General features: G+C 34.0%; 1 protein-coding gene across 2 annotated transcripts in view; it reads left to right on the plus strand.

The window, feature by feature from the left end:
* IL1RAPL1 (interleukin 1 receptor accessory protein like 1) overlaps nt 1–22,673 on the plus strand; it is a 1,474,879-nt gene that overhangs the window by 861,656 nt on the left and 590,550 nt on the right. For both annotated transcript variants that reach the window (XM_032330360.1, XM_032330361.1), the window contains exon 5: nt 3,286–3,439. In XM_032330360.1, coding sequence (XP_032186251.1) covers nt 3,286–3,439 — 154 coding nt within the window. The remainder of the gene's footprint in view (nt 1–3,285; nt 3,440–22,673) is intronic.

Below are 22,673 nucleotides of genomic sequence, written 5' to 3' on the forward strand. Positions count from 1 at the left end.
GCTTTGTTCAACTCCCCAGAAATAGGGATGTAGGAAGCATGACCTCTTAGTAACTAGATCCACCGATACCACTATGTCATGAGTTCAAAACTTATGAGAAATTTAAAAAGAAACAAATCTTTAACAATTTTTAAAAAGATTTTATTTATTTATTTGACACACAGAGATCACAAGTAGGCGGAGAGACAGGCTGAGAGAGAGAGAGGAGGAAGCAGGCTCCCCGCTGAGCAGAGAGCCCGATTCGGGGCTCGATCCCAGGACCCTGGGATCATGACCTGGGCCAAAGGCAAAGGCTTTAACCCACTTAGCCACCCAGGTGCCCCAAATCTTTAACAATTTTTAAAGGATTTGCTATAATTAGCAATGCCCTTCTCTGAGTAAGACTTAATTTTGATTCTTGATAACAAGCAATGGAGGATTCAAAATGTCAAGGGGACTACTGAAATATTTTTCTACTTTTCCATTGAATTTCTATCCTAGACACTGTCAAACAGCCCTCAAGCATTATCCCTACTAATCTCTGTTTCTGCACAGATGAAGTTTACTTTTCCTCCTTTTTAAAATTGTGTATGTCTCACTCCAATTCTCAGTGGTTTGGCTGCTTTCCACAAGTAGATTCTTAGCAAACCCTGATGATTGCCTCAAAGGCAAGAGGTATTAGGGGAGTTTAACTCAAAGTATCTAAGAACAGATGTTTTTCTAGTAGTCATGTATGTACATTTGTCTTCTTCTACACACACACACACACACACTCTCTCTCTGTCTCTCTCTCTCTCTCTCTCTCTCAATATTTAAAATGGCTGGCCTCACATTGCTCCTTTAGTCATGTTTCCACCATCAACCCAGTCATTGTGAACTTAAGCTATAAAGACTGTCACTAGTGGAGTGATGGGTCGAAATGCAGTATGTATGGAACTTGAAAGCCTTGCAACAATCCAAATGTTTTTCCATAGTTAAGATGGTATATATTCTGTATTCATTATATATATTTGTGTGAGAATGTGTGTGTATATGTATACATATATATACACACACATTCTATATATATATGTACATATATACATATATACACACGCATATAGATATACACATATACATATATATTTATACATATATATACATATATATATACATTCTCACACAAATATATATAATGATATACATTTGTGTATAGTATAATGTATACATATATGTAGACGTGTACACATATATATGTATATATGTACACACATATATATGTGTGTGTATATATATATAAAAAAAGCTTTTGCAATTATGACAGTTTATGCAACTAATATGAGATATATAAGATGTATTTTTTGGTCTGAAATAACCAGATAACTCTCTTCCATGTATAGGAAGACACTGAACCACATAATCAAAATAATAGTCCGGAAAAATTTGATTTGGCAAAATTTTTTTTTAGAAATAATACCTCTGAACAGTGTCAGAGGGCTTAAAGCTATTTTATCCTCATGGCATTGATTTCAAATCTGGCTAAAGGAAATAGACTTCTGTTTTGGCAAAAAGAGAAAGCTTCTGAGCCAACGTCATTAAAATCTAAAGCTTAATTTAGAGACCATAATTTGTTAGACCCATCAACAATGAAAATAGATGTTTATGGTACTGTAAAGACCATAAAGACATGTTGGCCATTTCTTTCACAAATTGTAGAATGTGCATGCTATAAAGGGAGAGAACTTTGTTCTAAATGTATTCTTAAAAGATTTAAATACTGAAATAGAAACATTTTCTGCTACAGAATTAATTTTTCTATTTTATACCTAAAAAATATATCTTATATTTTATGCTTTCAGTATCAAGTGTCAAGATGGTTAATTTCACAGTCAACAAATTTGGAGTATTTGCTTCTAAAAATGATGTTAGGAGTAATCTTAACAAGAGTCCTTTTTCTTATATCTTCTTTTTTAAAAATTTTATTTAATTTTAGTTTTTCAGTGTTCCAAAATTCATTGTTTATGCACCACACCCAATGCTCCATGTGATACATGCCCTCCATAATACTTACTACCAGACTCACCAAACCCCAACCCCTCTCCCCTCCAAAACCCTCCCCTGGTTTTTCAGAGTACACAGTCTCTCATGGTTTGTCTCCCCCTCCAATTTACCCCCACTCACTTCCGCTCTCTATCTCCCAATGTCTTCTGTGTTATTCCTTATGCTCCACAAATAAGTGAAACCATATGATAATTGACTCTCTCTGCTTGACTTATTTTATTCAGCATAATCTTTTCCAGTCCCATCCATGTTGATACAAAAGTTGGGTATTCATCCTTTCTGATAGAGGCATAATACTCCATAGTGTATATGGACCATATCTTCTTTATCCATTCGTCCATTGAAGGACATCTTGGCTCTTTCCACAGTTCGGTGACTGTGGCCATTGTTGCTATGAACATTGGGGTACAGATGGCCCTTCTTTTCACTACGTCTGTGTCTTTGGGATAAATACCCAGTGGTGCAATTGCAGGGTCATAGGGTAACTCTATTTTTAATTTCTTAAGGAATCTCCTTCTTAAGGAATTCCTCCTTCTTAAGGAAATTCCTTAAGAAATTGGCTTCATTAAGATTCCTTAAGAAGTTGGCTGCACCAACTTGCATTCCCACCAACAGTGTAAGAAATCAATGTATATCTGATTTAGACACACTAATCTTAGAAGTCAATAAATTGACTCTTGCTAGGGACACCTGAGTGGCTCAGTTGGTTAAGCATTTGGCTCAGGTCATGATCTAATGGTCCTGAGATTAAGCCCAGTGTGGAGCCTCATGTAAAGCCTCCTTAGGATTCTCTCTCCCCTCTCCCCCTCTCCCTTTGCCCCTCCCCAACACAAGCACCTGCGCTCTCTCTTTAAAAAAAAAAAATGACTCTTACTAAAAAACCCTCTTTTCAAACTGAGGTACCTGATCTCCATGAGATGTGGAGAAGTATGAAAATTTTTAGAATTAATCTCAAACTCTTTAGCCCTTTAAAATATAAATTTAGAAGCTTTGGGGTGGGCGTCTGGGTGGCTCAGTTGGTTAGGCAACTGCCTTCAGCTCAGGTCATGATTCTGGAGTCCTGGGATCAAGTCCCACATCAGGCTCCCTGCTCAGCAAGGAGTCTGCTTCTCCCACTGATCTCTTTCCTCTCATGTTCTCTATCAAGTAAATACATAAAATCTTTAAAAAAATAAATTTAGAAGCTTTGGGGTTATTTATTTAAAATACTCTTCTCTGTTTCTCAGTTATTGTACTTACTACAGAAATTCTGTGTTTTTAATGCAGGAATGTAGGACAAAAACATGGAGGCCAAGTATTGTCTTCAAAAGAGATACGTTGCTTATAAGAGAAGTCAGAGAAGATGACATCGGAAATTACACCTGTGAATTAAAATATGGAGGCTTTGTTGTGAGACGAACTACTGAATTAACTGTTACAGGTAATCATAGTCTTCAGTATTTCATTTGCAAGTAACAAAACTACCATTTTAAGTTGACTTTTTGTGCTGTACATTGATTTTTTCAAATCTATGCAATGAAAAAAGTACTTAACCAAATAGCTGAGTGGATTCCTATAAGGTTAAATTTATTTCTCCTTGCTTTTAAATCATCTTGTGCTGAAATGCATTTGAAAGTTTAAAGAAAATATGCTTAGGGAATTATAGAAATGTTAGCTTTTGAAAGTACTTGAAATAGTGAGTTCACATTTTTAGAAAATTATGCTTATATTTTGTAATGTCATTTTGGGGAACGTTTTCTAAGGTGTTAAAATAGAATGTATGACATCTACCTCTGTCTTCCTGTTTTGCTCCAAATGAGAAAAATTACTATTTTATTGATTTTCCTTTCTATAAATCTGACATATGAGTTCTCATGAACTTGAAAACAACATAATTGCAGGGGCAATAATTGAATAATTGCATGAGATGCAGTGAATGGTGTCATTCCTGTCTCTGGTTGCTAAGGTAGAAGGGCATGAGAAGAAGATTCAGAACTCTGTATATAATCATGAATTTACAGCTCACTAGTCACATGACCTTGCTGGACTTAGCACAACCTTCACAATATCAGTTTCTTCATGTTTAAAATGCGATGGTAAAATTTGTCTTGTATAGTTCATAGGAGTTTTGCAAGGATCTAATGAAGTACTATAAGCTGAATGAAATCAGTTTGTATAATACCAAGTTATATCCAAAGGTACATTATGGTCATTTTATGTCTTGTAACATATTGTTTTCATATCCTTTTTTTGCTTTATGGTTTGAATCTCTAAAAGTGGTAACAAGAGGAAAAAAGGGGATACATAAGAGCAATATTAGGGAGTTAGAGACATTTTTCTCATCTTACTGAGATTCTTCTAAGTGACTTTTTGCACAATAATATTTACAAAATATATACAAATAAGTTGACAAAGGATACCATATACTGCAAAGAGATTTTCATTTGTTCATTGATTCACTTTATATAATTTTCCTATATATGAAAAGTGTTTTGTGGTAGTCACCTTCATCTTATAATAATTGTCTTTCTTTCAAGCTTGGAAATTATGATATATTTAGATTTAAAAACTACAATTTCAAGAAATCTATTTGATGAATTGTAATTATTCTGATCTAAAGAAAATTCAGTTAAAATTTGGTACTCTTTGGTAATGACTTTGATAAATATTAGGCCCAGTAAATAATTGCCACTTGCAATATATGATATATTTAAATATTAAACATACATTCAGCCTTACATTGTGTACATATAGTATGCATTTGTGTATTTATAAGTGGTTTGGTTTTCAGTTTTGCTGTGTTTAATAGGTTTCTGTATAGAAAATTACATTTAAAACTTTATCACTCTACCTCCCTGTCTTTTTCATGAAACAGTGAAAAATATAGCTGTTTATACTTGAGTTCTCTTTACAATAAATATTTAGGTTTTTATTATTAATTTTTTGCTTTCAATCTATACTGAAGTACATTTTTCCAAGAGTAGGTATAGAGATGAAGGAATTTAAGAATACATTGAAAAAATCTGTTGCATAAAGAATATAGAATATATTTCTAGTCTTTATTCTTTGGGATATAAAGCTAATCCTTGATAAGCACATCTCTTCCTTTTCTAGAAACATTAGGATACTAAACTGCTATCTAGGAGCACCTGGGTGGCTCAGCCATTAAGCTTCTGCCTTCATCTCGGGTCATGATCTCAGGGTTCTGGGATTGAGTCCAAAGTTCCGTACCGGGCTCCCTGCTCAGCGGAAAGCCTGCTTCTCCCTCTCCCACTCTTGTGTGTCTCTCTTGCTGTCTCTTTCACTTTGTCAAATAAATAAATAAAATATTTAAAAATATAAACCACTATCTATTATGAGGTGATGAAAAAATCTTACAGAGACTAGAAACTAGGTCCCCAATGATGAAATGACTTAAATGGGGCTAATTTGTATAACCAATAATAGAATTGTTTTCTTCTAAATGCTACCCAGGGCTACTATATTTTCCTAACTTAATTTCTTTTTAAGAAATATCTTTTAAATATCTCTTTTTATTTACTTGAAAAGAGGGGAAAACTATTCTGTATTATCTAGGAGGAAGTAGGTGTAAGTTTTAAAGAAAATTTTCGTTCAAATGATTATCCTGAATACCTTTCTAATTCAAGCAGCCTTACTGGTGACATTAATTTGGGCATCTAAGTTATGAAGCCAAGTTTCATACATATATGAAATTTTGGGTGAATGGGAGAACTCCATGACCAATAATTAAAAATGTTATGTATTAGAATATATTTTAAGTATTAACAAGCCTATTAGAAAGATCTCTTTTTTCATAACCTTGCTCTAGTGTGACTATAAATGTGGCCCATAGCCAATTTAGACAACAACTCTTAGAATCCAAATTGTATCTTACTAAAGCTGCAAAGGTGGGAAGTTCTCTGGATGATAATTAACCAGTGTTTTTTTATCTTAATTTTCTGCATACCATGATCATATTGTATTTAATGTAAATATTATGCAAGGTATGGTATCATTTCATTTCAGTGGATGTGCAATAGCTGATGATAAATGTTTTAAGATGTGTTAGAATGTGTTTCTTTAAAATAAATAATTCCATATATGAAGAGAAAAGGAAATTTGTAGATAAATTGGCTAAATGTGCAGGCAGTATTGTGAGCTTTTATGGGAGATCTTTCACTTACTAAAAGTTTGTGTGTCTACTTAAGTGAAGTAGTGGTTTAGGAAAACACTACTAAGGGTGACTGGGTGGATCAGTTGGTTAAGTGTCAGATTTTGGCTCCTAGAGTCTTGGGATCCCTGCTGAGTGGGGAGTCTGCTTGTCCATCTCCCTCTGCCTCTCCCCCTGCTCTTTTTCTCTATCTTCTCTCTCTTTCTCTCTGTCTCACTCCCTCTCTTTCTCATATAATTTTTTTTAATTAAATGAAAGGAAACAGATCACAGTGAAAAGATAATAAACCTGCTCATCACTGTTGGTATACTTTCAACATTTTTTTTTTTCAATTTAAGATGTTTCAGCATCATCTGTAGCCTCCACCCTCTTCTCTAAACACTGAAGTTTTTATCGTTTTCCAAATATCCTCCCTCTGGGTCCTTACTCCTGGGGTGCTCCTTCTGGAATGCTTTTCCTTGTGCATTGTCACAAGGCTGATTCTTACTCTTCCTTCAAGGAATAGCTAAAATGTTCCCTTTGTTTAGAGGCATGTGGTGCTTCATGCCTTTGTAGCATGTAGAATTTTGTAATACCCTTTGTGGCATCTACCACATTGCATTGTCACTGTTGATGCTCCTGTCCTTCCACGAGAATATGAGCTACTTTCAGTGAGAGGAATGTCTTCTTTTTAATAATCATTTTATTTTAGACCAGTTTTACATTTACAGAAAACTTCCAAAGACAGTAGAGAGAGATCCCATATACCCCACATCCAGTTTCCCCTGTTATTAATGCCTAATGTTAGTATGGCACATTTATTACCATTAATGAATCAATATCAACAAATTATCAACTACAGTCCATATTCTATTCAGATTTCCTTAGTTTTATGCCTAATAGTCCTTTTTTGTTCTAGGACACCCATCCAGGATAGTGCATTACATTTAATTGTCATGTCTCTTTAGGCTTCTTTTGGCTGTGACTATTTCTGATTTCTCCCATTTTTGATGATTTTGGTAATTTCAAGGAGTACTTGACATATATATTGTAGATTGTCCTTCAAGTGTGATTTGTTCAATATGTTTCTCATTATTAGACTTAGGTTATATGTTCTTAGAAGATCACAGAGGTCAAATCACAACTTAGCATTCCTTCGGTGTGATTTATTGCCACTGATGCCGACCTTTAATCACCTGCAGCAACTTTTTTTTTTTCTTTAATCACTTTAATCACCTCAGTAGTGAGCTTTTGCTGCTGCAACGTTAGTCGCTGCCCCTCCTTTCCACACTTCAGTCTTTGGAAAGAAGTCATGATCTGCAGTTCACATTTAAGGAATGGGGAGTTACGCCCTCACCTCTCTGAAGGCTAATTATCTACATAAATTATTTGGAATTTTTCTCTACCTCCACCTTTATCTACTTAGTCACTTATTTATCTATATTAGTATGGACTCCTGGGTATTTATTTTATACTTTGGTTTATAATCCAACAACACATTATTTATTTTTGTAGCTCAAATTGTTGCAGCTGTGACCCTTAGGAACTCTTTTAGTGGACTTCATGTCCCTCTGACATACACGTACTGTGTGTATGTGTGTGTGTTTGTGTGTGTGTGTGTGTGTGTGTGTGTGTAAAAGAGAGAAAGAGAGATAGAGAGAGCACTTCCTTATTCTTGGGCCCTACAAGGTGTTTCAGGACTATCTTGTGTATTTCCTGCTTATGTCCTAGAATCAGTTATTTCTTCCAAAGAACAGTTGCTGCTTTTATTGGAGAATAGTGCTAGGAACTAAGATCTGGGCATCAGGGGTACTCACTGCTACTGGAGTATAGTTGCTTCTAAGACCTCTCAGTTGACAGAGTAAGGAGATATGTGTGTACTAATCCAGGTATTTACACATCTATAAATGCTACTATATGTAACATCTGTATCTATATTAAACTAAACATGAATTCATACTTGAGATATCTCAATATTACCATAATTACCATAGGGATCATTCTAGCCTCTTCCCCTTGCTTCTCTATAGCCTCCCTAATAGTGAGAAACCTGTTTCCCACCATCTTTCATTCACTAACTTAACTGTTCACTTCCAGTATGTATAATATATTAATGACCTCTACTCCTGTGAGAAGCAACTTTATAAAATAGGGAATAATGGTTATGTACAATTTATTTTGCCTTGAGTCTTACAGAATATATTAATTTGCAAAGTTACTTAGGTCACCACCATTCCCCCACCCCGCAACCACTTCATTGCAGCTGTGTCAAACATTTGTGATATAATTTGGTTGTTTTATCCCATTCTGCGTTCCATACTCAGATCTTCCATCCTCCTAATTGATGTCTTTAAAATTTTTCATACATTGAAGTTTGTAGCGGAAGAGAAATAGTTTTCCCTCTACCTCTTTGAGTTTTTGTCTGAGAGTCCCTGTAATAACAGATTAACAAGAGAAAAACAAATGGAAATTTATTATCATGACTACCTAATGCATACATGGAAGATACTCAGAGAAACTGAATACCTCCCTGAGATGGCCCACACCACCCCCTCAAATAGCGTGTTCAGCTAAAAACAAAAGGTTGGATGGGGGACATTCATAGGAGGTTACCAGGAAAAACCTGGTTAAAAAGAGTTAGTCTTAGTCTGTGCCTTACTTCTCCAATGACAAGATTTTCTGGACATTTAGAGTTATCCTTCTTTTCTTGGTACAGAGAGACATCTTTACCAGTGGATATTTCCCTTATAAATGTAAATTTCCCATACAAAAAGGTAACTCCTACTTTGTTTTCACAGGTTCTATGTGTGCAGTTTCTCAAAATAATCCTTAGTGCTAACAGACAAATTTTGAGGTGGCATATCCTGGTACCATGTATTCCCACCTTTGAAACTTACCTGAGAAGTTTCAAAGTCCCAGAAGCTGAGTTAGGATGTTGCTCCATGCCTTAATGAGCCAGTCTTAGTCCTGAGAATAGGGTAGTTCAGTTTAAGAGTTGTGTCTTGTTTCAGGAGGTGGTGTTGCAGATGAACTCCCCAAATTAGGTCTATTTCGTGTAAGCAGTTAGGTGTTAAATAAGAGGCATTTCCATGGAAACATGAGAAAAACAAAAGTTAATGATTGGAACAGATTAGAAACCTAGTTTCTGAATTTTGAGGTCAGCAAATTGAGGATTTTGGATATTGGACTCAGAGGATCTTTTGGCTTTTGTGGTAAAAAAAAAATAGCTATTAAAATTTACCATTTAACCATATTTAAGTGCACAGTTTAGTGGAATTAAGTTCATTCTCATTTTTGTGGGACCATCACCACCATCTGTCTCTAGAACTTTTTTATCTTTCCAAACTGAAACCCTGTACCCAATAAACAGTAAGTCTCCATTCCTTCCCACCCACCCCCATCCCCCAGCCTCTGGCAACCATCACTCAATCTTCTGTAACTATGAAACTGACCATTCTAGGTTCCTCAAATAAGTGGCATTATGCACTATTTGTCCTTGTTTACATGGCTTATTTCACTTGGTATAGTTAAGGCCTTCAGGGTTCACTAGTGATAGCCCATTTCTTTCTAACACTCAGTAGTTTTTCACTGGTTTCACCATGGTTTGTCCATTCATCTATTGAATGGTACATCTTGGGCGCTTCCATATTTGGGAGATAATAAAGTCTATAATATAATTTTTATACAGGTTTTTGTGTGGACATATATTTCCAAATTAGCTGAGGAAATGCTTAGGGATGTAATTCCTGGAGTGTATGGAAAGATTATATTTAGCTTTGTAAGGAGCTGCTGTTTGGATTTTACCTTTCCAGTGGATCTGTAGTGGCATTCATCATTGTTTTAATTCCCAATTCCCTAATAATAAATGATTTTGAACATACTTTTATATGACTATTTGACCTTTTTTGTATCTTCTTTGGTCTAGTGTCTGTTCAGGTATCTTAGCCATTTTTCCTTGGGATGTTTGCATTTTTAGTGCTCAGTTTTAAGAATTCTTTGTATATTTTTGATATAAGTATTTAATTAGATATATGTCTTGCAAATATTTTCTCCCAGTCTGTAGCTTGTCTTGATTTTCTTAACAATGATTTTCAAAGAGCATAGGTTTAGATTTTTATTTTAGTTTTCTTCTTTTCTTTTTTGAATTCTTGTATACAAACTTAATTCTACACATTTCTTCTAAACTCTATTTTGCTGCATCCTACAAATTTTCAAAAGTTGCCTTTTCATTAGTACAAAATAATTGTTAATTTATGTTGAAAAATCTTCTTTGATCCATGTGTTATTTAGAAATGTATTAATTTCTAAATATTTGGCGATTTTCTCAAGGAATTTTTTGCCACTGATTTCTAGTTTATTTCCATTGTGATTTGAGCACATATTCTATGTGATTTCTATCAAATAAATCAAATTTTTTAAAAATTTGTTAAAGTATATGTTATGATGGAGCATATGATTTTTCTTGGTGTCTCATGAATGCATAAGAAGAATGCTTATTTTGCTATTGTTGAATTGAATATTCTATAAATATCAATTAAAGTAAGTTTATGTATAGTGTTATTAAAGTCAACTATATCTTTGATTTTCTACTTATTTGATATCTCAATTACTGAAAGTAAAGTGTTAAAATCCCCAACTATGGTAATGAATTTATCTGTTTATTCTTTCAATTCTAAAGGCTTTTGCCTCATAATTTTGATGCTCTGCTCTTAAGAGCATGTGTGTTTAGGATTGTCATGTCTACTTGGAGAATCGATCTTTTTGTCACTATGTAATGTCTCTGTTGATGATTATTTGGCCTGTTTTGAAGTTGGCTTTGTCTGAAATGGATATACCTAGCTTTCTTGTGATTAGTATTTTCACAGTTTATCTCTTCATTTGAATTTTAACCTATTAGCTCTTTATATTTAAAGTAGGTTTCTTGTAGACAGTGTACAGTTGGATTTTTATTTTTATTTTCCACTTTGGCATTCTCTTTTTTTTTAACTGGTGTATTTGGATTCTTACATATGAGGTGATTATTAAAATTGTTGGTTCAATGTATGTCATTGTTTGTCTGTGTTTTCAACTTGTTGAACTTATTCTATGTTTCTTTCCCCCTATCTTTTCTGCTTTCTCTGGTTTTAATTGAACATTTTGTATGGTTTCCCTTTATCTCTCCTTTATTAATGTCAATTTTACTATAAAAATTACTTTCAGAGGTTGCCCTGGATATCCCAATATGTAATTTTAACCAGTCTTAGACTGTTATCAAAAAATACTCTATAATGGAACATCTGTGTGGTTCAGTCATTAAACGTCTGCCTTCAGCACAGGTCATGATCCCAGGGTCCTGGGATCCGCAGCATGGAGCTCCTTGCTCAGGGGGAGGAATGCTTCTCCCTCTCCCACTCCCCTTGCTTGTATTCCCTCTCTCACTGTCTCTCTCTCTGTCAAATAAATAAATAAAATCCTTTAAAAAATATTCTATAACTTTGTATGTACTACAGGTATCTTATTACAGAATATTCTCGGTTCCTTTGTCTTATCCTTTATAACATTGTTGTCATTTATTTCTTGTATTTATATGCTATAATCACTCAATAAATTGTTATTGTTTTAAATAGTTACAGATCAACTTATAGCAAGATAAATAAAATATCTTATTTTACTGTCATTTATTCCTTCCGACACTCTTATTTTCTTTATGTAGATCCAAGTTCCTAACCTATATATTTTCCTTCTGCCTCAGTGAGTTGTTTTAACATCTCCTGCAATGAAGGTTTGGTGGTGGTGGTGAATTTTCTCATTTTTGTTTTTCAAAGAATACTTTTATTTCTCTTTCGCTTTTGAAGGAAAATTTTACTTGGATTCTAGATTGCTTTTTCCCCACTACTTTAAATATTCCACTTCACTCTCTTTACTTACATGATTTTTTTTCAGTGTTCCAAAATTCATTGTTTATGCATCACATCCACCGCTCCATGCCCTCCTTAAAACCCACCACCAGGCTCACCTAACCCGCCATCCCCCTCCCCTCCAAAACCCTCAGTTTGTTTCTGAGTCCACAGTCTCTCATCGTTTGTCTCCCCCTCTGATTTCCCCCAACTCACTTCTCCTCTCCATCTCCCCATGTCCTCCCTGCTATTCCTTATGCTCTACAAATAAACAAAACCATATGATAATTGACTCTCTCTGCTTGATTTATTTCACTCAGCATAATCTCTTCTAGTCCCGTCCTTGGATTCTAGATTGCTGCTTTTTCCCCACGACTTGAAATATTCCACTCCATTCTCTTTTTACTTGCATGTTTTTAGAAAAACTTTTCCTGCAGCTTAAGTTGATGTGTTTGGGTATAGTAATTTTGGCATTTTTCCCACTTGGTATTGTTTTAGCTTCATACATTTCTAGTTGGTGTCTGTCTTTAATTTTGCAAAATCCATGGCCATTATTATCCCAAATATTTCTTCTGGTCCATTCTCTCATTTTTCTCTTACCAGTATTCCAGTTCTTCTTATATTAGGCCTTTTGAAATTATCCCACAGTTCTTGGATATTCTATTCAGTTTATTTTCATTCTTTTTATCTTTTTGCATTTCAGTTTATGAAGTTTCTGTTGACCTGCTTTTAAGCTAATTCTTTCTTTCACTGTGTCCAGTATAATGACGGGCCCATAAAAGAATTCTTTATTTGTGTTACAGTGTTTTAATTCCTAGTATTTCCTTTTGATTCTTATTTAGAATTTCCATCTCTGTCTTTATATTACCCATCTGTTTTCTCATGTTATCTATTTTTCCATTGGAGCACTTAGCATATTAAACATAGTTATTTTAAATTCCCTGTATGAAAATGTCATTATCTACATCATTATCTATCTGAGTTTGGTTCTGACGGTTGTTGATGGAGTTCTTGGCTCCAGTGTCTGCTGCTCCAAATAAAAATCTTTTTATTTATGTGATTCTCTTGATTCACCTGTTTTTCCAAATTTGGGTATGTTTTTTTGCTCTGAAACTTCAGTTGTTTCAGAGTTTCAAGAAGAGTTTTTTGGTTTCCAGTATTTTTCCCCAGCTTTTTCTTGTTGTAATAATGAGAGTGATGGCTACAAGCTATTTACATGTAGAAGCTTAAAGATAAAAATAAAGGACTGAATTTTTCTACTAAGATTTCTTCATTAATAGCTTTTAACATGTTGTGAAGTCTATCTAAGGTTTATTTTATTCTTTTTTTAAAAGATTTTATTTATTTATTTGACAGAGATCACAAGTAGGCAGAGAGGCAGGTAGAGAGAGAGAGGAGGAAGCAGGCTCCCTGCTGAGCAGAGAGCCTGATGCGGGACTCGATCCCAGGACCCTGAGATCATGACCTGAGCCGAAGGCAGCGGCTTAACCCACTGAGCCACCCAGGTGCCCGGTTTATTTTATTCTTAATTCCATATTCCATATATTAGCTACTTTTTCTGGACAAAAATGAATAAGTCTTTGTTGGAAAATACCTTTTTTTAAAAAAAAAATGTCTGTTTTGATTTCAATCATTATTTGAAATATAATATGCAAAAGACCCTATATGAAGCTGTATACATTCTATTATGTACTTTTCTACTTTTTTTAAAAGATTTTATTTATTTATTTGACAGAGAGAGATGACAAGCAGGCAGAGAGGCAGGCAGAGAGAGAGGAGGAAGCAGGCTCCCTGCTGAGCAGAGAGCCTGATGCGGGGCTTCATCCCAGGACCCTGGGATCATGACCTGAGCCGAAGGCAGCAGCTTAACCCACTGAGCCACCCAGGCGCCCCATTTTTCTACTTTTTTAAATATATAATTTACTTGTGCTTATGTACAGTTTTTTTTTAATCTTACTAAAAAATCCAGAATCCAGTCCAGCTTTCTTCACTTTTTTTTCTTTTTTAGTGAAATATAACTAAGTGCACAAAATACAAACATGCAGCTAGCTAATTAGCATGCTATCAAATGAACCCACCTAGGTGAAGAAACTGAAACTTACAGGCATCCCAGAAGTCCTCTGTATAGTCTTCTGAATATAAACCCTTTCTTTCATGGCACTGATTATGTTAGTGTCATTGTGATTTTTAGGATATTTGTTTTCTTGTCTTTTAAGCTATCCTAGCTAATAGTGTATGCCTAAACAATATACCTAAAATTTTATTTGTTTTTGAAACTTATATTTGGGCCTGCACATTGTATATTCTATTGTGTTTGGCTTTTTCAACTTCAGCTTTTGTTTTAAAAATCCATCCCCGTGCAGTCCCACTACCAGCTATTTACCCAAAGAATACAAGAAAACTATTTCAAAGGGATACATGAACCCCTATGTTTATAGCAGCATTATTTACAATAGCCAAATTATGGAAGCAGCCTAACTGTCCCTCACTTGAGGAATGGATAAATATGTGATGTATACATATACATATACATATATATATATATATATATATATATATATATATATATATATATGCAGTAGAGTATTATTCAACTATAAAAACTATTATTCAACTATAAAAAAGAATGAAATCCTGCCATTTGCATTGACATGGATGGAGCTAAAAAGTGTAATGCTAAGCAAAATAACTTAGAGAAAGACAAATACCATATGATTTCATTTGTATGTGAAATTAAGAAACAAGCAAAAAAAAAGCAAAGGGAAGAAATAAGGAGGGGAGAGAGAGTCAAAGCAAGAAACAGATTTTTAAAAAATATTTTATTTGTTGATCTGAGAGAACACGAACAGGTGGAGAGAGAGAGGGAGAAGCAGAGTCCCTGCTGAGCAGGGAGCCCAGTGAGGGACTCAATCCTAAGACCCCAGGATCATGACCTAAGCCCAAGGCAGATGCTTAACTGACTAAGCCACCCAAGCGCCCCAGACTCTTAATTATAGAGAACAAACTGATGACTAGAGGGGAGCTGGGAGGAGGATGAGCTAAACAGGTGATACAAATTAAGGAGTGCACTTGTCATGATGAGCACAGGGTAATGTAGAAAACTGTTGACTTACTACATTGTACATTTAAAATTTATATAATGCTATATGTTAACTAACTGGAATTAAAATAAAAACTTTAAAAAAATTTTTTTTGAAAAGTCATCCATGTTACTTCATTTATCTGACATTTATTCATTACTTTTATAAATAGTATTCTGTTATATGAATATCTCCCAATTTATTGATAGACATTTGGGGTTTTCATTTTTTGTTAATGTAAGTAATATTGCTATAATCATCTTGTAAGCATAAACAGACACACATAAATTTTTCCTTGTACAATAATAGTTAGCATTTATGTAGGACTTTTACCTGAGAGTGGATTTGCTTTTTCAAAGCGTGTTTATTTTTAAATTTATTAGATATTGTTTGGGATGCTTTGGGTAATGGGCTTACTCCAACAAAATGAAATGATGAAAGAGGGGAATAGTACTCCAAAGGAAATTTGAGGTGGTAGAAGGTGAAAACTTTTCAAGGAATATAAACAGGAGATGTCCACTATTTGTAAACAGTATGATTTCTTAAAAATTATAAAATGAGTTTTCATATTCATAAAATTCTGTTGTGACTAGTATAACAATTTTCTGTACTTCAGTATTGTTAAATAAAAATATGAAAATACTCATTTTTGTATAAACTGTCATATTCTAGGATACCTTAAACTAAACTCAAACTTGTACTCAAATTATAGCTTTATTTTTTCTTCTGTGAATTTTATTATTTTTTATTATGTTCAGTTAGCCACCATATAGTATATCATTAGTTTCTGAAGTAGTGTTCAATGATTCATTAGTTGTATATAACACCCAGTGCTCATCACAACACGTGCCCTCCTTAATACCCATCACATCATCAAACTATAGCTTTAATACTAATCTGCAGATTATCTGTGGGTATGGAAAAGATGTCATGTCCAGAGTTGGTCCACAAAAGACCTACTAATTCCAAAATAAATTAGACCAGCTTGGCTTTTTCTCTCCACAATACTCTCTATTTAGATAAAAAATATGCTATCTATTTTTGGATTTGTTACATTTAAGGAAAAAAATACACACAATATGGATCTTTTCTAGGAAAATTGATTAAATTATATGATATTCACTTTCATCTCGTTAATATTTTTTTTCCGTCTGGCAAAACATTTTTCTGTAATTCTTAAAGATTGAAAACAAAATAACACCATATTTCCATCAAAAAATTTAAAATGAGTCAGACCTCTTGAAAAGCCACTTAATTTCTAGGGCTAAATCATAGAATTTCAGTAATGGTAAGAAAACAGATTGTGAAAATGTTAGATCAGGAAAAAAAAATTACCAATAAAATGCAGGCATTAGCAAGAACAGTGAAGAAGTGAAGAAAACAAAACTGACTTGAAAAAAGCAAAAAGAATGAAGTGGTTGCTACAAGGTGATGGTTTTAATAGCATTTTTATACTTGGTGTAACATTTTTAACAGAGTTAATGTAGCAATATATTTAAACTACTTCCCAATCAACCAGAGGTTGAAAATATGCTCTCAAAAAGTACATCTTGGGGGGGGGTTGCAGCACCTGGGTGGCTCAGAGGGTTAAAGCCTCTGCCTTCGGCTCAGGTCATGATCCCAGGGTCCTTGGATCGAGCCCTGCATCAAGCTCTCTGTTCAGCAGGAAGTCTGCTTCTCCCCCTCTCTCTGCCTGCTGCTCTGCCTACGTGTGATCTCTATCAAATAAATAAATAAAATGTTTAAAAAAGTACATCTTCCTCCTCTTTTTATGGTCAGGAAGCTGAGCAAAAAAAGGTCAAGTGACTTTCTCACAAAGCATCATGGTGACAAATTTAAGAATAAAACTTAATTTCCTGAACTTCAGTTTATGATTTACTCTGCTTCATAATTAATAGGAAGGCATTGTATTTTTCATATTAGCTCTGGTGATCACTATGAATGATTTATCATTTAAGCACAATTGAAACACATTTTACTATGAGACCTTTAATTCTGCCACTGATGTAATTAAATGGTGCCTTTGTAGCTTAGCCTGTGGGTCCAGTTATTATTTTTTTTCTTTAAAAATGGTATCTTTTATCTTCCCTTTTAAAATACTATTTTTATTGACATTTTTTAGAGTCAAGAGCTTTACTGACTGTAACCTAATAAGAACTGATGAAATTGATAAAAAAAATTGATAAATTCCAGAATTGACTTTGTGTGTTTAGTAATGTGCTAGAACTAATGCCCACAACAACCATTACATATATTATTTTTGATAAAATGGAGCATGTCACAGGTAGTCTTAGCTGTTTTTATGAGTAAACATATGTCATATTTTGAAACTCAAAAATCATTTTGATTCAAACTTTTGAATTGAAAGAGATTAAAGCTGATCAAATAGTGAAACTGAGTTTAATCATTTTGTCTGTCCAATCTTGATTTGGAATCCAGTCCGTAGAGCAAAATACCTCTCTTATGAGTATTTTCTAATAATAACTCTCCTGATACTAAATACCTTAATTTATTAATTAATAAAATAATTAAAATAATTTAATAATTTAAATAATTTAAAATGGTTAAAATAAAAATAATTAACTTAAAATAATAAAAATAAAAATAAATAATAAAATATTAATATCTCAATATATTGAATGAATTGCCAAACTGTATTAATTAAGCAAATGTTTATTGTCAAGGCATGATAACTAAATAATAAACATTATGTTTTATTCTTAAGTAGAAAATGTCATAGAATATTTCAGAATATATCAGTAGCAGGGTTGGGATGTTCCTTTTCTGGCCTCGGGGAAAAGAAGGCATTATTCCTTTGGATGACTTCCATCAATATTAGCAATAAAAAGCATTGATAATGAGAATAGTTAATATTTACTATTTATTATGTGCTGGGATCTGTTCTAAGTTCTTATTTATAATCACACACTTAATCCACATAACCTCAATTTACTCACCCTTTAAAACATTTCAGGTGCTTTATATGTACCAGGTATTCTTCTAGATTTTATAAATTTCGCTAGAAAATAATCCATTTTTCCTTGCCCACTAACTGGCCCCCAGCAAGGGCCTTAAATGATCTTGGGTCAAGGTGGCATTAAAAACAAAAACAAAACCCAAAATAAAAACAAACCTATTGGAACTAGAGCGTATCATGCTTAGCGAAATAAGTCAAGCAGAGAAAGACAACTATCATATGATCTCCCTGATATGAGGAAGTGGTGATGCAACATGGGGGCTTAAGTGGGTAGGAGAAGAATAAATGAAACAAGATGGGATTGGGAGGGAGACAAACCATAAGTGACTCTTAATCTCACAAAACAAACTGAGGGTTGCTGGGGGGAGGGGGTTTGGGAGAAGGGGGTGGGATTATGGACATTGGGGAGGGTATGTGCTTTGGTGAGTGCTGTGAAGTGTGTAAACCTGGTGATTCACAGACCTGTACCCCTGGGGATAAAAATATATGTTTATAAAAAATAAAAAATTAATTAAAAATAAACCTATATTAACCTTCAGAATGTTATCTACTAGAATCCATAGATACAGGCAATAAAGTAGCTATGCCTAAAATGATGAGTGATATCTTAAAATCTAAAAAGGAATGATGCCATTTTTGGTGCTGTGTGAGAGCATACATATTAAGAAGAGCACTTGGTCAGCAGTACTCCCTACTCCAGATCTATTGTTTTTGATGTGATTGAATTCTATGACACACTTTTTGGTATTATATTGTTGCCTAACATGTTTTATCAGCAAGAGTTAGCCTTTAATTTCTTGTTGAGTTTGACAGCATTGGATTTGATTTGTACTAGAATGTTTTCATTACGATAACCCTACCAGTGCAGTCCTTCAAACGGCCTACCTCTGAGAAGTGATAAAGTCTTCCTGTCCTGGTAATCCCTCATGTCTAACCCTGTTGTGAGAGCTGTACTGCTTCTAGCCTTGCACACAACTAACCCAACTCATACCTACCTCATTGTTAGAGAGACAGCAACTTTTCCTTTGACTGCTAACCATATGGCAGGCACTGTGCAAAAGGATTTGTAATTATTATTACCTACATTTTACCAAGGATGAAATTCAAAGTACAGTGTGAGCATGAATTTGTAATTTTAAATACAAATCATCATCATTTTTAATGAAGTTCCATTCATTTATTTGTACTCTCCTGCCTCCAATTCTCATATGCTTTATTCAACAAACTCAATTTCGAGATTGGAGAGTTGACCAATAAATATTCTTTGATAGAATGATTAGTTAATGGTGATTCACAGACCTGTACCCCTGGGGATAAAATATATATGTTTATAAAAAATAAAATATTATTTAAAAAAAAAGAATGATTAGTTAATTAGAGAAACAAGCACACATCTGGAACTGTGCTGTCCGATATAGTAGACAATGAAAGTATGTGCCTGCTGAGCACTTGAAATGTGACTAGACTTAGATTTAAATGTGATGTAAGTATAAAATGCATGCAAGATTGCAAAGACGTGGTATGACAAAATAATGCAAAATATGTCCACTGTGAATACCCACTCTCAAGGCTGTGGAAAAGAGTAAATTACCTCAGGCATGTGAAAGCAGGCTATAAAGAAATGTGCAAATGGAAGTGTCCACTGTTATGGTTTGGTCTGATCTGTGACTCTTTACCTGGGCTAGTTTTACTTAATGGAATGTTAATATTTATAATCTTAACCTGGTCTTTCAAAGTACATGGATTATCATCAATACACACCATTGAGTAACTCTAAGTAATGGTTTATATGTGTGGAGAAATCTCAGAAAATCTTACTTCTATACAATCTGCTAACAACTGTAGTCCAGTGTCTGTAAGGGGTGTAAATAATGAATATATGCATGTCTTGCATTTCTGCTCTTGATCTGATTTTGTGTGTATGTGTGTGTGTGTCTCTGTGTGTGTGTGTGTGTGTGTGTAACTTTGACTTATTAATGTCACTTCTTTTTTACAACCTGGTTCCTTCTTTGTGGGTCACATTTTAAAAACCCTTTTGAGTATGATTCCACTTATATGAGATACTTAGAATAAGCAAATTCATGAAGACAAAACATAGAAAGGCTGGTAGCAGGGGGAATGGAAGGACTGTTGTTAGTCGGTACAGGGTTTCAACTTGGGATAATGAAAAGGCTCTGGAAATGGATAATAGTTATGATTGTACATTTTGGATGTACTAAATCCCAACCAAATTGTACACCTAAAATGACTGATAAAATAAATCTTATGTATAGTTTACCACGAACTGTCCATTTTATATAAATGCTCATTCTTAGTAGTTTGGAGTGCATTTTAAAGGTTCTTTTTATCATATCGAATTTTTTTTTAAAGAGGATCCCTTTCCCACTTCATGTTGGCTCTCTAGTTTGACAGACATTGGTTTTCTATAAAACTTGTGAAACACAAGCCATTATTTTGGCATTTTATAACTGCTTTTAGTTTTGACGTCACCAAAATTGACTGAGAATTCAATATCGCACCTGTTTCCGTACAGAAGCTCTGGTGTGAATGGTTTTGAGGACAAGCTGACACCCCTATTGCTCACTGATCTCCATCCTCCCAGTATTATCAAATCAGAGATTGCAAATGAACCCTAGGATGATGCAAATAGATGATTATATTTCTAAATTAAAAACTTTAAGCATAAAATATAATAGGATCTAGGATCTTGAGGAAGGATTCCAACATATTTGATGGCAGTTAAGTCTCTGAGCACTATGAATAAAGATGGTTATACCCTCAGTGCTAAATTGCAGTTCATACCTTGCTCCATGCACTATCTTTAAAATATGAAGACTGAACTTAGTATATAATGTCAATACTAAAACTTATGTAATATTGGGCAAGATAAATTTCCTAATGGTTCAGTGACTTAATTAGGTGTTTTAGTGTGATAAAATCTATATGTATGTGTTTACCTATATATTTTTCTTTTAGAGAATTATCAAGCCTATTTTATACATAGCTCCTATGTTCCTAATTTTATTGTTGCTTTTGTAGTGTCAAGAAATTCATTAGCATAAATAAAACTAAGTTGATTGTGTAAACAGTACTTTCCTCCAAGACTTAATGATATTATATCATCCCAATATTAGTTTAAATAAATTCTTATCTTAAAAAATGAATAATAACACATAATGCCTACAGTTGAATTGTTGCAAACACAGTATGATCATGCTGCTACTTCCCTATGGGTGTTTTCGTTAATAAACTGTACTCTGTCAGCTTAATGTGTACAGAACTGGGGAAAAAAATTAAAACCACTGGCCAATTTCCAATCATACTCACTTTGTGGGTTGTTCTTAATGAAATCCCAAGTTTATGTTTCTTCTTTCCTAGACACCAAATTAAGAAGGACAGTAAGATCTTGTGGAGACTGTGGAAGAAAGCACACTAATGATTAAAGATGGAGAAAATAGGAAAGGTTCAAGGGACTGAGAATATTAATATTATTTCAATTGAAAAAAGCTATGATCTGTTATAGTCAGATGTTAAGAATTGGGAAAATTCAGAATAATGGATGAGCAACTAGAAGTTGCTGCACTAAAAATACCTCAAGTAAAGGTATCATAATGATTTAGGTGGGTTTGTTTTCATTGTTGTTGTTGTTTTTTTAACTGTTTATTGCATACATGGCAGAATGTTTACTTTCTCCTCATCTTATCTTCCTTTCTGGTCAAGTGAGAAGATTACATTTATAGCTTTCTGAGTTTAGCATTTGACAGTGATTCCTGGAAAACTCATTGCTCAATACTGGGAGAGATCGCTGGTGCTATCTTCTCTGAAGGCTTTTAAACTCTCATAACTGTAAGGAACAAACTGAAGGTTATTGCAGGGGAGGTGAGTAGGAGGTGAGTGGGGGGATGGCAATTGTTGTAATGAGCACTGGGTGTTACATGCCAGTGATGAATCACTAAATTCTATCCCTGAAACTAAGAATACAATATATGTTAACTAACTTAAATTTAAATAAAATCTTTTAAAAAATAAAAATTTAAATTAAAACAAAGGAATTACAAAAAAAATCGATAGATTCCCCTCTAAGGTATGTTTAGGCATAGACAATGCGGAGAATGGTCATGGAGACTCCCAGTGATTTTTCATTGCTAATTATGTTAATACTCATATCTTTCAAAGATATTTTATAGTTTAAAAAAGAGGAAGCAGTTGAGAAAATAAAAATATTATAGTTTGATATGACAGCTTCATATAAGCTTAATAAAATTTTGAATGATGAATGTATATTTTCAAAAACATTTTAACTATTTAGAAGAGCTTTTATTATTATTATTATTTTTTAAGATTTTATTTATTTGACAGACAGAGATCACAAGTAGGCAGAGAGGCAGGCAGAGAAAGAGGAGGAAGCAGGCTCCCCGAGGAGCAGAGAGCCCCATGTGGGGCTCGATCCCAGAACCCTGGGATCATGACCTGAGCCGAAGGCAGAGGCTTTAACCCACTGAGCCATCCAGGCGCCCCAAGCTTTTATTATTTTTGCACTATGCACAGGTCTACTAGGTTTACAGTATGCCAGGGTTTTAACTTGTCTTTCC

This window comes from Mustela erminea, chromosome X (assembly GCF_009829155.1).
Source record: "Mustela erminea isolate mMusErm1 chromosome X, mMusErm1.Pri, whole genome shotgun sequence".
NCBI lineage: Eukaryota > Metazoa > Chordata > Mammalia > Carnivora > Mustelidae > Mustela > Mustela erminea.